The sequence below is a fragment of the Acinonyx jubatus genome, chromosome A3 (assembly GCF_027475565.1).
Source record: "Acinonyx jubatus isolate Ajub_Pintada_27869175 chromosome A3, VMU_Ajub_asm_v1.0, whole genome shotgun sequence".
NCBI classification, from domain to species: domain Eukaryota; kingdom Metazoa; phylum Chordata; class Mammalia; order Carnivora; family Felidae; genus Acinonyx; species Acinonyx jubatus.
This window is the reverse complement of record NC_069388.1, coordinates 9,062,528-9,079,182: the sequence shown is the minus strand read 5'-3', so window position 1 is coordinate 9,079,182 and position 16,655 is coordinate 9,062,528. Positions and strand designations below refer to the sequence as shown.

The window sequence follows — 16,655 nt, the reverse complement described above, 5'->3', positions numbered from 1 at the left end:
GAGCCCTCTGTTTCACTGACAACTAGAGAGAGAGGACGAGTAACCCCCTTCCTTACCACCAAGTCCTGAAGCTACAGCTGACCTTGACTTTGCAACATTTTTAAACTATTGACATGTGGGGCTAAATAATTCTTTGTTCTTGGGGACTGTCATGTGCACTGTAGGGTGTTTAGCAGCATCCCTGGCCTCTCTACCCACTCGTTGTCAATAGAACCTCTTCTCCAGTTTTAACAACCAAAGATGTCTCCAGACATTGCCAAATGTCCCTTTGGGTGCATTTTAACTTGCTCCAGGTTGAGAACCCCTGGGTTAGAGTATGATGATGACCCCGTTGGCTCCTAGGGTCACGTGTTCTTCTACAGAAACCAGCTACCAGGAAATGATCTGATAAATCCATTCACCCTAAGGTGTGAAGGTGAGATAAGAGAATAAGTCTTCGTATTTTTACAGGGGATGAATTCTTGGCTTGCCTCATGCCAAATCAACAAGAGGCAAATTGCAGGGTTTGAGGCATGAAGTAGAGTGTAAAAGCCTTCAGAGTTGAGGAGGAAAGAGTCTTTTCAGTGCCCCTGAATCTACACCCCCATCTGTTCCTGGCCTCCTCTGCCTCCCAGGAGGACCAGCCCACCCCATGTGGAACCTCAACCATCCAAAGGGATATCCTCTTAAAAAGTCTTCTTGGTGTTCTCTATGGTTTGAAAGGGTGTTGGGATCATACAATGAAATCTAAGTTTGTCAGCTAGAGAAGACTGTGCTTTACTGATGCAATCACTCACTCATTCATTTCTCAACCCAGTCATTCATTTATTTCTTCCTATATTCAACAAGTTGGGCCCTGGATAGCAATGGAATACAGAGGTGAAGGTGGACTCAGCCTGCCCTGGGAGGGGCGTAAGGTCCCTTTGTGAAGCCAAACAACCAAGTGAATAGGGGAATAAAATGGCTGAAAATTGGGATAAGAACTTCACAAGAAAAATGAGGGGGCTGAGATAGAATATAACTGGCAATTGGGGATTTGGGGGGAGTGCGTGGCAGTTACCATGATCAGAGATGACCCCTCTGAAGACAGGCCTTTGAGCTGACACTAGAAGACTGAGAAAGAATCAGACATAAGAAAAGGGGGAGACCTTCCGTGAAGGAGAAGCAGAATTTCAAAGGCCTTAAGGGAGAAAAGAATTTGGTGAGTTAGGGAATAGGTGGGAGAATTTTGTCTTTTGACATCACCGAGGGGACACTGATGGGAGGGGTGTGAAATGGAAAGAGGAAAGGTCATCTCAGAGCTGCAGGCTGCATTAGGGAGCATGAACCTACGGGCCAAGGAAGGGTATTGAGAGGGTTTCACAGAGGACCCTGGGTCTCCATTTAGCAGGTCCCCATCCCTGCTGCACAAGTTGATGGACTGTAGGAGAGCAAGAGTGGCCACCAATTGAAGAGGCCACCGCATCTACCAGGGAAGAAACGATGGCAGCCTGGCCCAAGGCAGTGGCCTGGTGGTGGATGACAGCAAGAAGAGTTGAGATTTATTCTGGAAATAAAATTAATATCTCTGACTGACAAATTAGATACAGAGAGTGAGGGAAAAAGAAGAATCCAGCAGACTATAGAGCTCGACAGATCCAAATTCAAGTCCCAATTCAGCTCTGTGACTCTGGAGATGTAATTAACATTCTCTACAACTCAATGTCGTCACCTGTTAAGATGGAATTTGAAAGACGAATAGTGTTATTGTGGGGAGCAAATAACGTAACACATATAAAAAATTAGTCCACTGGCTTTTATGTGTACGTTTGTTCTCAATAGATGTTAGCTATCAGTACTTTTTTTCACAGAGAGTAGACTGCCTCAAAGCTGGGAGTTCTCCATTATTGAGGATGTTCAAGCATATGTTGAGGGGTTACTTGACTGAAGTGTTAATAAAGTGGCAAAAGTGTATCATGAAAGCTTGAACTAAAAGCTTTCTGTAATCCCTAGATTTGATCCAATTGTATCATGGTAGAAACCCAGCTCTGCTCCTAGGGGGAAGATGGCAAGGAATAGTGGTGCTTATAGCCACACTGGCCATAACAATCATGTTGGCGGGGAATCCAACATGAAAAGTTGGAAGGTCCAATGTTTGAGCCATTAGTCATAGAACTGAATAACACCAGGACAAGGAAACCCTTCCCTGGCTAATGTTGAATTGGCCATAAGATACAAGAGGTCTTTCTACCTCAGATTTCTGTGATTCTAGAGAAAGTAAAGACTCTTCACCAGGAAAGCAGAGGCCTGATCGCTTTCTGAGAGTACAAATTTAGATTCTCTGAGGTCCTTCCTTCCTCCCTTTCTTCCTTCCTCCCTTTCTTTCTTTCTTTCTTTCTTTCTTTCTTTCTTTCTTTCTTCTTTCTCTTTCTTAATGGCAAGTAGTCACAGCTATGAACTTAGCAAAAGAAGCAGGTTAAAATTTCTCCATTCTTGGCTAATGCAGTTAGACGTCTTCGAGAAAACGCAATGAGAAGTGGTCATTATCCATTATCTGCATGAAATATTTCAGAGAAAGCAGCAGCATTTGCCAAAAAAAAGAAAGAAAAAAAAAAAGAAAAGAAAAGATGTTTGACTTCAGGCCAGGCAAGAAGGGAACAAGATCACCTTCTCACTCCGTGGGATGGTCGTGCTAATGATGTTATTTCGAGTAAAATGGGAATATATGTCTAAAACAATACAGATGGTGCTTCAGCTTCATATACTTTCTGAAGGTCGTTCTAGACAATGATTCACTGTCCTTTTTCTTGAGGGGGGGAGAAAAAAAGCACTCCAAACTTTCCGGTCTTGGAAAGAACTGTGTATGTGTGAGTGTGTTTCTATGTCCCTGTGTGAGGAAAATGTATAGAAAATCAGGATGCGCATTTTTCCGAAAATGATTGCTACCACTTGAAAAGCCAAAGCCTGAAAATCTTAATTTGATAGGAAAGCCTCAGTCCTATTGTGTAGTTTCTTTGTCCCTGTTTCATTTCACTTTGTTTTATCCCCTCCTCCTGATTTATGGCTCTCTTGGTGTGAAACTAATATAAGGATAATGACTTCTAAACTGGAACTACCAGAAAGCTGATGAACTAACCCCCTTTCTAACCCTCCTCCATGAATATTTTCTCCTTCTGCTTTTTAAAATTGTCACCAGGATGTTTCCCAATAATACTATACACTGAACTGATATTCTAGGTAGCTAAATACAGAGCATTTTTCTAGACCTTCTGCTTTGAGCATTAGTCATTTCTCTTCAGTGCAAAGCCCAAGGCATCCAACAAAGACCTTTCCCCTTGGATGGTGGGTTGCTTTATTTCTTGAGGACTGCAGACATGATCATTATGGGTAATGACCTAATAACTCGCTATTCAATGTTTGCACATCACTTCTGCGGAAGTTCCCAGCACACATACCACAGGCTCCTTGTAGGAATGATTTAATGTTAAGTAACAAACCCCAAGCTGGAGGAAGCTCTTTTCTTATGCATGACACATGCAAAGCTGGTTCATATCTCATGCAAATATCATCTAAAAGCTGTTGGCTCAGAATAGGATCTAGGAATAAAAAGGTGCCAAAACCAACTGATGTCAGCCGTCTGTGGGTTCAGGTGGGAGGTCAGGATGTGAGGTATTTATGAAATGCCTAGAACAGGCCCAGGAAGTTGGGAGGTTGTCCTCTCGCCTTGGTGTTTTCCATACTTTATCATGTTTGACGCTCCTATCTTTCCTATGAAGTAGACGCTGTAATGATTCCCATTTGTAGATGAGGACACTGATCCCCTGAACATTTCAGCAGCTTTCCCAAGATCACATTAAGAGTAAGTGGCAGGTTTGAACTGAGACCTGCCTGGTCCCACGGCCAGTGGACCATCCTATCTCTTCCTTAACTGGTCAGTCCTTCAATCAGTGACTTGTATTTTTCTCTCGCTCAGTGCTTCCCAGCGTCAACTGGGAGCAATGGTCTAAGCGTCAGGCATTTCATCTTTTGGTCCTTGGAGAGGAAAGGGGCTGGGCCTCTCAAAGACATATATTCTCTTTTCACAAAGCCTGTACCCACACGCCAGGAGGAACACAGGCAGAGAGAGGCAGATTGCTACATACCTTGCTACCAGCTAATAGTTTTGCAGTTCACCACAAGACTTCTCCACCATCGTCGAACATAGGAATCCCCCGGGAATCTTGTGAAGCGATTCCTCTTCCCTAGGCCTGGGCTGGGGTTGAGAGTCCACATTTCTAACAAATTCCCAGCTGCGATTGCTGCCGCTCCAAAGACAAATCTTTGAGTAGCGAGGGTTCACGAGTCACTTTCTCTTCCATTTCCTTCTGTGTCCCAGGGAGGTAGGCAGGCTTGGGATTGTCACACCTACTCACCAATAAGGAATCAGGGTCAAAGAACTGGTAGGTAAAAGCACCAGCAGAGCATGCCAGATCTTCAAACTCTTTGCCTCCCCTGGCTTCCTGGCCTCAGAGGTTGCAAATGGATGGGTCCCAGACATATTTGGTTTCATCTACCCCGTGTGGCCAACCGAAATACCTGGCAACCCTAAGCCCCCCCATGGCCAGTCCTTTCATAGCTGCTGGATTCTTTACTGTGGTATAAGCTTTCCACCGCCCACGGCTCCTCCGGATCTCTCTATCTGGCTGAGTGAGCACACTACTTACCTTTGCAATGGAGGATTGTTTTTCTTCCCTCTGGCCTACTTTGCCCACTTGAATTACCTTCCCACCTCCAGTAATGCATGGCCTTCCCGTGACGTCTTTCTCCCCAACCGCGGTGTCTAACCTCTCTCCATAACTCCTCTGTCTACTCTCCTTGGCCTTTGGAGAACCACCGTGATGGATGTTCCAGGGCAGTTTGACTGGGCTACCTTGCATGCAGTAGGTGCAGAATAAATATTTCTTGATTAAACAAATAAACAGACGAAGCACCAAGGGATGACGGCGCATCCCCTTCCACTGGTGCAAATCCGCTCAGTCCTTTTTCTGCTGACGGCGAAGATGTGGAGAAAGACGCAGAGCATGATTAGAAAGCAGCTTCATGGTCCAAAGTGCAAGGAGGAAGACTCAAGAAAGTGCCCACAACAAGAGCGTGTTAACTAAATGGACGGTTTCTGGTTCCACACGGACCCCACCTGATGTGCACCGCATCGCACAAGTAAAATGTTCCCATTGACTGAATGGTGTGCAGGAGGTGTTTATAAAAGAGATGCCGTTGTTCTTGATGACCTTCCAAAACCTCTCGGTCCATCTCTAGAGAGCACTTATGGGCTCAGGAGAAGTCCCCCTGCCACTGCCCCCAGCCCACCTCTAAACAGGGATTTCTGGGGCGCCTGGGTAGCTCCGTCAGTTGAGCGTCTGACTTCAGCTCAGGTCATGATCTCACAGTCCATGAGCTCAAGCCCTACCTCAGGCACTGTGCTGACAGCTCAAAGGCTGGACCCTACTTGAAAATTCTGTGCCTCCCTCTCTCTCAGCCCCTCTCCTGCTCAGACTCTGTCTCTCTTTCTCTGTGTCTCTCAAAAATAAATAAACATTAAAGAAAAACAATTTAATAAAAGTAAAATAAACAGGGATTTCTATTTGTTTGGTTCTGACATTCAGACAGAGGGAATGAGCCCTTCTCTCTTGACGTGTGCCTACAATCACGTTAATGAGTCATGCGTAGTGTGGTGGGGATAAAAATCCGTATGTCATGAATTTCACTTTGCCTGTTGACAACTTTCCTGTTTAGAAAGGTGCATGAGCTTAGATGAGGAGCCCAGGCTGCAGGGAGACCGAGCCTTGGCTCGTGGTACCCAGATTCTCAGAAAGTTTGACGTCTGTGCTCCGGAACAGCGTCAGGGATCCACGGCCCCCCAGCCCAACATCCTGAAACACAAAGCTTCGGATCTCCTCTGCACAGCCCTCCAACCGGCCTTCGCTCAGGGCCTGGCCACCATCGGGAGGCGTGCAGTCTCCTTGAACGAGGTCCTCTAATCTCTTTACTCAGCCTGCCAACGAGAGTGCCAATTAGTGCCAATAATAATATACATATTAACAGATTTCTAGACCACAGTCACCAAAACACTAGAGACTCGTGACAGGGAGACCTTCCTCTGTGTCATCATTTAGCGTACCTACTGGGTACACGGCGAGCAATTCTTGTGATCCCTTCATTTATGTCCGCCCTGCACACTGTGGAATCTTTGTGTGATTTTAAACTGTCATTTAGTGGGGTAGATTGGCGAAAACGATCCTGTCACCACTGGGTATGTTTTTAAATGAGGTCTTGGTTGAATTCTGGTTTAGTTTTTGAAAATCAGCCTTCTTGAATTTTATGTTCTTCTCGGGTTATAACTGTCCCACCTCTACTGCCACTTTAAAAACTGCCAGTGTTTTTACAGTAAACACCCTTTTGTGGATTTTCAAGTCAACTACAAAAATGTTTGCCTGGCAAAAAAAATTTTGCTATCTAACATCATGCAACCCATGAATTATTTTGCACAATTTCATGTAAATCATTCTGAACAGACATTTTTTGAAACAATTCAGGTGGCAATTTAAAAAAATATCTCTTTTGTTTTTTAACCTTTGCTATAAGAGGAAATTTCTAAAATTTAAGAGTTTATTTCTGAATTTTACTGACATACATAATAGGGTAAAAAGTTCGTAGCATATAAAATATATTTCTCCAGGGACATTTCTCCCTTGTTTTTTTTTTAAGGTTTATTTATTTATTTTGAGAGAGAGAGAGAGGAGGGGCAGAGAGAGAGGGAGAGAGAGAGTCCCAAGCAGATTCTGCACTGTCAGCGCAGAGTCGGATGCAGGGCTTGATCTCACAAACCGCGAGATCATTACCTGAACTCAAGTCAAGAGTCAGATGCTTAACCGACAGAGCCACCGAGGCACTCCCATTTCTCCTTAGTAAAATCAAGAATTCAGGGAAAGACCACCCTCCTATTTGTGGAACCTGTATCCTGGAACAGCTGATAGACTATCTTCATGGAAAAATTAGTCCGTACTTTCTAAGTTCCCATGTGTGAGTCTCTTTTGAATAGAAGTCTGCTCACATTATGGATGAATTTTCTGACACTTTGCAGTCTTGATGCTTATTTTCAGTCTTCCTACTTAAAAGTTTAAATTCACAGCTCGGGGATTTCTGGCAACAAGAACATTGGTGGCTGTGTTGGTCTGAAAAGATGACCCCATTGAGAGGAGCGGGTCAGGGTGGTCATAGTTCACATCTGATCTATACTGGAGGTTAGGGGAGGGAGCTTTACCCATCATAGCTTCCAATTGCACCGTCAAGATGTGGAGACAGAGTTTGCAACCGGAATAATCCCTTTAAGTTGTATGATCTACGCATTCGTGTGCTCAGATAAATTTTTGGACACTGTTCCATGCCAGGCTTCAATCTGAGCGTTGGGGAAAGCAAGGTCTCCATGGGGACAAGCATTTCATCTTTATATTTAGACGGAGGGGACAATCAGCCAGTAGGAAAACAAGATGATCTCAGAGTGTGGTAGGTACTACAGGGATCTCAAGAAGTAGGTGGGTGTGGCCTGGGGTTACACAGAAAAGGGGAGACAGGGCGGGACAGCCTTCTGGAGAAGGAGTCCCGGAAACTGAGACCTGAAGGACGAAAAGGGACCACCATGTGAAGGTCTGGAGGAAGAACCCTCTGGAGCAGAGAGGTCTACAACTGCAAGGAGCCAAGTCACAGAAAGGACTGGCAAAGTCAGGAAGGAACAAGTAGGCTGTTATGCCTCGGGCATGGAGAGCAGGGTGAGGGTATGGAGTAATAACACAGGGTGGTGGACCCCAACTCCGGCAAGCCCTATAGACCACGCTAAGGACTTGGATTTCATCTTGAGTGCCGCACAAAGACACTGCAGGAGTTAAAACACAGCGATGTCACCACCCAAAACCTTATTCTTTCGACAAAGAAAATTCTAGCTGTTCCCTACAAAATGGCCTGGAGGAAGCAGAAGCAGAAGCAGGAAGCCCACTTACCCTAGTGAACAGTGGGGGTGGCACAGTCAGTGTGGTGGCCCTGGAGTAGAAGAGAAATGGTTTCTCAAGTCAGTCACTTAGACATAGCACTGACAGGGTTTGCTTAGGAAGTAGCTGTCCTGGGGATGGGGAAAGCTTCATGTGGCCAGAGGGCGTCAGTGGCAAGGGATGAGATTAAAAATTGAGGTTGGAACAGGGGGGTGTTTGCCACCACAGAATTTGATCTTCAACCTGAAATCGGCAAGGAGGTTCCACAGAGAACGGTTCTTTTTATTGTGCCTTGGCATAATGGTGATCCAGTTTCTTTTGTTAAATGAGGATTCCTAAGAATAAACTTGCCACTCATCCACTTTACCAAGATTTACACATGATGCGATCTTATTAAACAAATCATCGATAGAGAGAGAGACAGCTACTCATTACACACCCAGATCACCCATATTCTGGCTGTCTTTTCTCTCTCTCATCAGCCGCTGGTGGCAAACAAAATCACTTAAGTCAAGTGAACGGTTTTAAATGTGTAATATCAAAACGTGTTTTTAGAAACTCCTTGGAACCCTCATCCATCGTTAAAATACATTCACTTCGACGGACGCTTTGGCCCTTTTTTTTTATGAAGCCTTTCAATGTGTTACCTTATCGGGTGCGTGAGATTTAGTCTGTCCTGCAGGAGAAAACAGACAAAAAGGGTCTCTCAGCATGAGTTACTCTTCTGTAAAGGTTATAGTAAACATGTCAATGCCTAATTAAGCAGAAAATTTTATCTGTATTGTGGGGGAGGCATTTGCTGTCTCTGACATTTCTTCTGGGGAATCCATTTAGAAGGACAAAGTAGACTGTGAAGCTGGGCTGGTCCGGAAAGCACAGCTTCCAGATGTCAGCAGGGAAAAAAAGCCAAAAACACTTATTTTCTCCTGTGTGAGAATGACTATATCGGCCGGGCCGATAATGGGGCGGGGGTTGGTGCATGCATGTGCACACCTGTGTGCACACACACGTGTGTATATTTCATCAACACACACACACACACACACACACACACACAGTGACATGAATTGCTTCCAACCAAATGCCAGGCCCTGTGCTACACACTGAAAATGGTGAGCCGAGTAAAACCTGGCCTGGCCACACTCTTAATCAGTTGTGGTGGCAGAAACCTCTTTTTTCCTCCTAGATTTTTTTTTCCACTGGTCTGTGGGTGTAGGCGTGTGTGTGCGTGTGTGTGTCTGTGTGTGTGTGTGTGTGTGTTGCTACGGTCGTATAGCTCATAGATATGTAACTGTATGTCTCCGTTGGCCTGGAACAGCTCTGGCTAATGAGTGTCGTCCCAGATTTTGAGCAATAAAGCCCTTTTAATTCTCAAAAGTGACCCTGTTTGATTGATAAAATTTGCCTGTTGCTTTGGAGTATTTTGTTTGGCTCTGTAGCAACTCATTTATTCATTTTATAACAGGCTTTCTCCTTGAGCTTAATGATATGACTCACATACTGATTTGCAAACATACAAATTAGTCCAGGAAAAAGAAAATGCAGTGGGGATGGGGGGGGGGCGGGGGTGGTCTAATTTAGTCATTTAGTTCTTTTAAGCTAGGTTTTCTTGCAAGGAATGACCACTTACTAATGGCTGCTCAACTAGACTGAGTACCTTCTGTTTTCATCAAACCAATTTATGGAACCGGAGACCAGCAACACTAGTTTAATGAAAACCCCACTGGTCAGCTTGCTAGGAAAGCAGAAACAGAACAACAGTGACAATAATGGTCAAATCTAGAATGAACACAACCGCCAAGCTCATGGCTAAACCCAGTTTTTACATTGCGTCTTGTTTTGTGGTGCCATGTCCTTTAAATCGTGGGTTCTTGTCTCCAGCATTTCTCCCCTCCCAAGTGATTACCTACTTAGTGACATTTCCATAAAATGCCACTGCTTAACCTTTAACCTTTGGGTCTCCGCGAAGTTTTCTTATCCTTTAGGTTGGTCATAGAGAGTGGAGCGTAGTGGTTAGACCCACGGACTCTCTCATCAAACAGGCATGTTGTGACGCCGCCATACTAACTGGGTGGCCTTGGGCAAATTTCTTAACCTTAGAGCCTCAGTTTTCCCCATCCGTGAAGTGAAAATAATAATAGTTCTTCCATCGTGTGGGCAATCAGACAAAATGGAAGAAGGCATTTGCGGTGGTTAGCAGGGCTCCTAGGAGGTAGCGATTGCTCAATAAACATTTATCTTTAGCAGCCGCAGCAGGAGACTTTGGAGTTTCTGACTGGAGCTGCCTTATGCCCAACAAACCCCTTTGTCTTCTATTCTAACTCGCTCTGCCTGCCTGTGAGACAGACCTCCATGCATGATCACTCTTTTCCCAGCTTTCTTGCTGGTGAATGGGAACATGGCACCACCCTAGGGTTTCTCCCAGGCACCCACCTGCACTCAGACGGGAGAGAAGAGCACACCAGGAAAACATTGCATTGAGATCACACAAGCCTTGCAAACCTAAGACTGAATCTCCCTTGCTTTGGTCCCTCTTTAGTTGCATTTTATCCACGAGGCTCTGTCTGAAAAGGCCAGGTGAAAGAAATGAACACATGGGCATAAATAGTCACTTTCCCCATCTCTGTTGATGGATATTTGCCCATTAATTCCCTCTGCACCCGCTCTCTTGTGCCGCTCTCTCATGCCTTCATTTTCCCTATGCAATTACTGGCCCTAAATCCTCTCAGAGAAGGGAAGGCATGCATCCCCAATAGCATTTTGCATCTACAAATCAAACGTATAATTGGCATCTCATGACGGACACCCACAAATCACAAAGCATTTGAAATTACAGGCACAAGATCGAGAGGGCATTTTCAGCCTTGTCTGAAAAGGTCTTCATAAACCTGTTTGAGAATAATAAGATAGCCCCCAAATCTCCCATTCCAACACCATTTGCTATTATTTTAAAATCATTATGTTTGCCGAGCTTACGTAATTTTTTAGCTATCGACGGAAGATTTTATTCGATACTCCGTAATCTCTCTTCCTGCCGTGTGACTCTCTACAAATAAAACTGTTATAACAAAAAGACACCGGCTATCAAAAATATAATGGCAGTGCATCTCAATTACCTACAAGCACTCAAATATGATTTATTAAGATAATTGTATGCCAACATATCCAAGGCTCTCGGTAAACCTTACCACGGAGATGCCAAGGGTCAAATCTAGTTTTCTCGTGAGCCAACGTCCTTCTCTGTAAAGATCTGTTTTTGTAGGGTTGAATTCCAGCCCAGCTTTCCTGAAAGTCGTACCTATGAATTTAGCCACGGTCTGACTATCAGAGCGCTAGGTATTCCCTAAACGTGAATGTTATTAACTTGGGACTCTAGGCATTTAAAAAGATCTGTGACTCCTGTCAGTTAAAAAAAGGCCTTAGATAGCACACGGGACACCATTTGGCTTTTCCCTGTGTCCGTGGTTTGCAGTTACTAAAAGCGTAGATTCGCTCGCTATTCGATTCGGTATTGGAAGCACTCGCTCCAAGCGGGGAGACTGGGACGGAATATGGGACCTGCCACTATTATTTCATATCCTCCTCTACTTCTCTTGCAGGCTACGCCCAGGAGGAGCAGCTGAAGGAAGGAGAGGAAATAAAAGAAGAGGAGGAAGAGGAGGACAGTGGTTCGGTAGCTCCGCTTCAGGGCAGCAATGACCCGGGGACAGATGAGGAGCTAGAAACGGGCCCCGAGCAGAAAGGCTGCTTCAGCTACCAGAACTCTCCGGGAAGCCACCTGTCCAATCAGGACGTGGAGAACGAGTCTCTGCTGAGCGATGCCAGCGATCAGGTGTCGGACGTCAAGAGCGTCTGCGGTCGAGACGCCGCGGACAAGAAAGCCAGCGCGCACCCCAAGCCTCCCAACGAAAGCCACAACTGCATGGATAAAATGACCGCCGTCTACGCCAACATCCTGTCCGACTCCTACTGGTCGGGCCTGGGCCTCGGCTTCAAGCTGTCCGGCGGCGAGAGGCGGCCCTGCGACCCGCGCAACGGCAGCAGCAAGACCGACTTCGACTGGCATCAGGACGCGCTGTCCAAAAGCCTGCAGCAGAACTTGCCTTCCCGATCCGTGGGGAAGCCCAGCCTGTTCAGCTCAGTGCAGCTGTACCGGCAGAGCGGCAAGATGTGCGGGTCGGCATTCACCGGGGCCAGCCGGTTCCGGTGCCGGCAGTGCAGCGCCGCCTACGACACCCTGGTGGAGCTGACCGTGCACATGAATGAGACGGGCCACTACCAAGACGACAACCGCAAAAAGGACAAGCTGAGACCCACAGGCTACTCCAAGCCCCGGAAACGGGCTTTCCAGGATATGGACAAGGAGGATGCTCAGAAGGTTCTGAAATGCATGTTCTGTGGCGACTCCTTCGACTCCCTCCAAGATTTGAGCGTCCACATGATAAAAACAAAACATTACCAAAAAGTGCCTTTGAAGGAGCCAGTGCCCACCATTTCGTCGAAAACGGTCACCCCGGCCAAGAAGCGCGTCTTCGACGTCAACCGACCTTGCTCCCCCGACTCGACCACGGGCTCGTTTGCGGAGTCGTTCTCCTCTCAGAAGACGGCCGGCCTGCAGCTGTCGTCCAACAACCGCTACGGCTACCAGAACGGCGCCAGCTACACCTGGCAGTTTGAGGCCTGCAAGTCCCAGATCCTCAAGTGCATGGAGTGCGGCAGCTCCCACGACACCCTGCAGCAGCTCACTGCCCACATGATGGTCACGGGGCACTTTCTCAAGGTCACCAGCTCTGCCTCCAAGAAAGGGAAGCAGCTGGTGTTGGACCCGCTGGCCGTGGAGAAAATGCAGGCTTTGTCAGACGCCCCAAACAGCGATTCGCTGGCTCCCAGGCCGTCAGGTGACTCTGCCTCTGACCGTGCGGCCTCTACAACCGAGCCGAAGAGAGAGAGCAAAAAGGAAAAACCGGAGGAGATCAGCAAGGACGAGAAAGTCCTGAAGAGCGAGGAGTACGAAGACGCTCTCCAGAAGCCGTTAGACCCTACAATGAAGTATCAGTATCTAAGGGAGGAGGATTTGGAAGACGGCTCCAAGGGCGGAGGGGACATTTTGAAGTCGTTGGAAAACACCGTCACCACGGCCATCAACAAAGCCCAGAACGGGGCTCCCAGCTGGAGCGCGTACCCCAGCATCCACGCGGCCTATCAGCTGTCGGAGGGCTCCAAGCCTGCCCTGCCCTTGGGATCCCAGGTCCTGCAGATTCGCCCTAACCTCACCAACAAGCTGAGGCCAATTGCCCCAAAGTGGAAAGTAATGCCACTGGTCTCTGTGCCCACCAACCTGGCCCCATACACTCAAGTGAAGAAGGAGCCAGACGACAAAGACGAGGTCGCGAAGGAGTGTGGGAAAGAAAGTCCCCAGGAAGAGGCCTCACCTTTCAGCCACTGCGACGGGGATGCTTTCTCCAAGAGCGAAACCCCTTCCGAGTCCAAGAAGGCTGAGCCTTGTCTCCTGAAGGAGGAGGCCAGGCTGGTGGAGGAGGGCGGCGAGCCCGAGAAACGCCCGCCCCTCGAGCCAGCGCACTCCCTCAGCAACGGGTGCGCCCTGCCCACACGTGCCCCAGCCCTGCCATGCATCAACCCACTCAGCGCCCTGCAGTCCGTCCTGAACAATCACCTGGGCAAGGCCACGGAACCCCTGCGCTCCCCTTCCTGCTCCAGCCCAAGCTCAAGCACAATGTCGATGTTCCACAAGTCGAGTCTCGGCGTCATGGACAAGCCGGGCTTGAGTCCTGCCCCCACGCGGCCAGCCAGCGTGTCCAGGCGCTACCTGTTCGAGAGCAACGATCAGCCCATCGACCTGACCAAGTCCAAGAGCAAGAAAGCCGAGTCCTCGCAAGCACAATCCTGTACGTCCCCACCTCAGAAGCACGCCCTGTCTGACATCGCCGACATGGTCAAGGTCCTCCCCAAGGCCACCACCCCAAAGCCCGCCGCTTCCTCGCGGGGCACCCCCATGAAGCTGGAAATGGATGTCAGGCGTTTTGAGGACGTCTCCAGCGAGGTCTCGACCCTGCATAAGAGGAAGGGCCGGCAGTCCAACTGGAACCCTCAGCACCTCCTGATCCTACAAGCGCAGTTTGCCTCGAGTCTGTTCCAGACGTCCGAGGGCAAGTACCTGCTGTCCGACCTGGGCCCTCAAGAGCGAATGCAAATCTCAAAGTTCACGGGGCTCTCGATGACCACGATCAGCCACTGGCTGGCAAACGTCAAGTACCAACTTCGGAAAACGGGCGGGACGAAGTTCCTGAAAAACATGGACAAAGGACACCCCGTCTTTTATTGCAGTGACTGTGCCTCCCAGTTTAGAACCCCTTCCACCTACATCAGCCACCTGGAGTCGCACCTGGGTTTCCAAATGAAGGACATGACCCGCATGGCGGTAGAACAGCAAGGCAAGGCGGAGCAAGAGATCTCGCGGGTGTCGTCGGCTCAGAGGTCTCCGGAAACCGTAGCTGGCGAAGAGGACACAGACTCTAAGTTCAAGTGTAAGTTGTGCTGTCGGACATTTGCGAGCAAACACGCAGTAAAACTCCACCTGAGCAAAACGCACGCCAAGTCACCCGAACACCACTCTCAGTTTGTCACAGACGTGGACGAGGAATAGCTCTTCAGGTATGGGTTTGCTCCCAGGTGACGGGACAGTAGCCTTGTGAGGAGCTTGTTGGGAGGTGGGTCTGCTTAGAGGCAGCCCACGTCTCCCGGTACCAAGAGGACAGGAGCCTGCTGGAGTAGGACTTACTTGCATGAGACACTAGAACGCGATAAGTCCTAGCCGCTCTCCCAATGTCTCCAGATTAGAGTCGGTGAACAGACGGACACGAGTTCAGAGAGTTGGCGCGCGCAGATTTTACCGCCTCACGAGGCGTGATCCCCTTAGGGACCCCAAGGCCCTCCAGCCGAGGCTACACCTCACTTTAATTAATACGTACAGACCCCACCCCCCACCACCACCTCGGTCCCGTCTCACCCCCTCGCCTTCCCATAGCGATGCTGATGACGTAGGGAGTGAGTGAAGGCTGAGCAACCGAATGGGCGTTCCAGAGCTCCTGGGGGCAGCCGCTGTGCAGAGATTTCCTAATCAGCTCGTGGACTTTGCAATTATTGCTTGCAATCGATGCTTTTGGCAGCTTCCTTTCAGCGATCGCTGCTGATACCTGCCCCGCCCGTCCCTCTGTCTATCGCCTCTGTTAGGGTTGCTAGGAAAGGGCATCTGGCCTGTAGTCAGACGGCAGAAAAATATTCACTGCAGAACACTGGGGTGAAGAGAGAGGAAGCTTACTTTCTTCTCTCATCTTTCGGTTTTCTTTAGGATAGACTAATATGAGCGTCAACCCTTAACAAAGATAGATGCGCTGCATGCCCTCGAGAGTTTATTTTACCTAAACAAACAAAGGACTTTCCGAACGCCCATTGCCAATGCACATGGGGTCCCGCGGCATCCAGATAATTTGCATCATGTATCATAGAAGTTCTGTGCCTTGTATAGTCACTGGTGCCCAGACTATCTATGTCACCTCCAAGAAAGAGGACAGAGGCCAAGGTCAAATGCCTTGGCAGTCTTGCCACACCGGCCGTATCAACTGTTTTCAAGGCTGGGTCTTCACCCAATGCATTCATCTCTCTTTTTTGTATTTTGTCTGCTTCCTTTTCTCTCCCCTTCAGCATGACCCCCCCCCCCCGCCACATGCGAAGGACCTCCACACATATTCAAGTTGTCCCCCCACCTCGGGCCGTGCCCCAGACGGGGACCCGACCTGACTTACAGCCTCAGCACTTACCAGTCCAGTCAATGTCCCGCTAGGTGACAGCTTAGTTCCTTCAGTTCATTCACAGTAAGATACGAACAGCCGATAATACTGTATCCACCCTCGCCACCCCCCCCCCCCCCATCGTCAGAGCCTTTGTTTTTACATAGGAGACTTTCAGATCGAGCCACAAAGGTATGAGCACTGGCAGACTTCCCAAGCGGAAGGAGGGATATTTATGTGGGTGCGGCTTTGGGCTCCCCTCACGTCAGGTGGGGAGACTTGCCGAGCGTGAGGATGGCCAGGATGAAAGAAAGGGTGGAAATCTGGGCCTGTCCCCTCAGTGAGAAGATCTAAGAGCTTCTGATAAAGGGGAACCCATCCTGTAGGTCCAATGGCTACGTGGGCGCAAATGAAGACTATTGTTTTGTTTGCATGTTTTTATCACGATAATTAAAATGTGCAACCAGCAGATTCATCTCTTGCTTTCCAAGCATGATTTGTTCAGCTCACACTATTGAAAGAAAAGCCAAAATTCAGCTATTGGATCTCTAAGTGAGCTCGGGGCTTGGCGACATTCTATTTATTTGCTATATAACATTTTAAATCTTATGTAACTTGCTATTATACTTTTCTGGTCCTTGAAAAAGAAAAAAAAAAAGGTGGATATATACAGAATACCCAGAGAGAAGAGAGATGTTTCCAATCCCATAGTGGCAGGGTCCAAACCATGGTCACGAGGACCAATAGGTAATGTTTATTTGTGCTACAATAAAGACCAATTGTCCACCTGTTAGGTTTGTAATCATTCTTTGGAAAAAAAATTAATATCGTTGCCAAAACATCGCGGTATGTAAATAGAGAGATGGGA

At 47.9% G+C, this 16,655-nt stretch overlaps 1 protein-coding gene across 6 annotated transcripts in view; it reads left to right on the top strand.

Annotated features, from left to right (window-relative positions):
* TSHZ2 (teashirt zinc finger homeobox 2) overlaps positions 1 to 16,655 on the top strand; it is a 449,904-nt gene that overhangs the window by 254,130 nt on the left and 179,119 nt on the right. For 3 of the 6 annotated variants that reach the window (XM_027046718.2, XM_015078389.3, XM_015078392.3), the window contains exon 2: positions 11,579 to 14,651. In XM_027046718.2, coding sequence (XP_026902519.1) covers positions 11,579 to 14,643 — 3,065 coding nt within the window. In that variant the 3' untranslated portion in view covers positions 14,644 to 14,651. Of the gene's footprint in view, positions 1 to 11,578; positions 16,579 to 16,655 lie in introns of those variants that run through there. The other 3 variants (XM_027046721.2, XM_027046719.2, XM_015078388.3) reach the window with 2 other exon arrangements.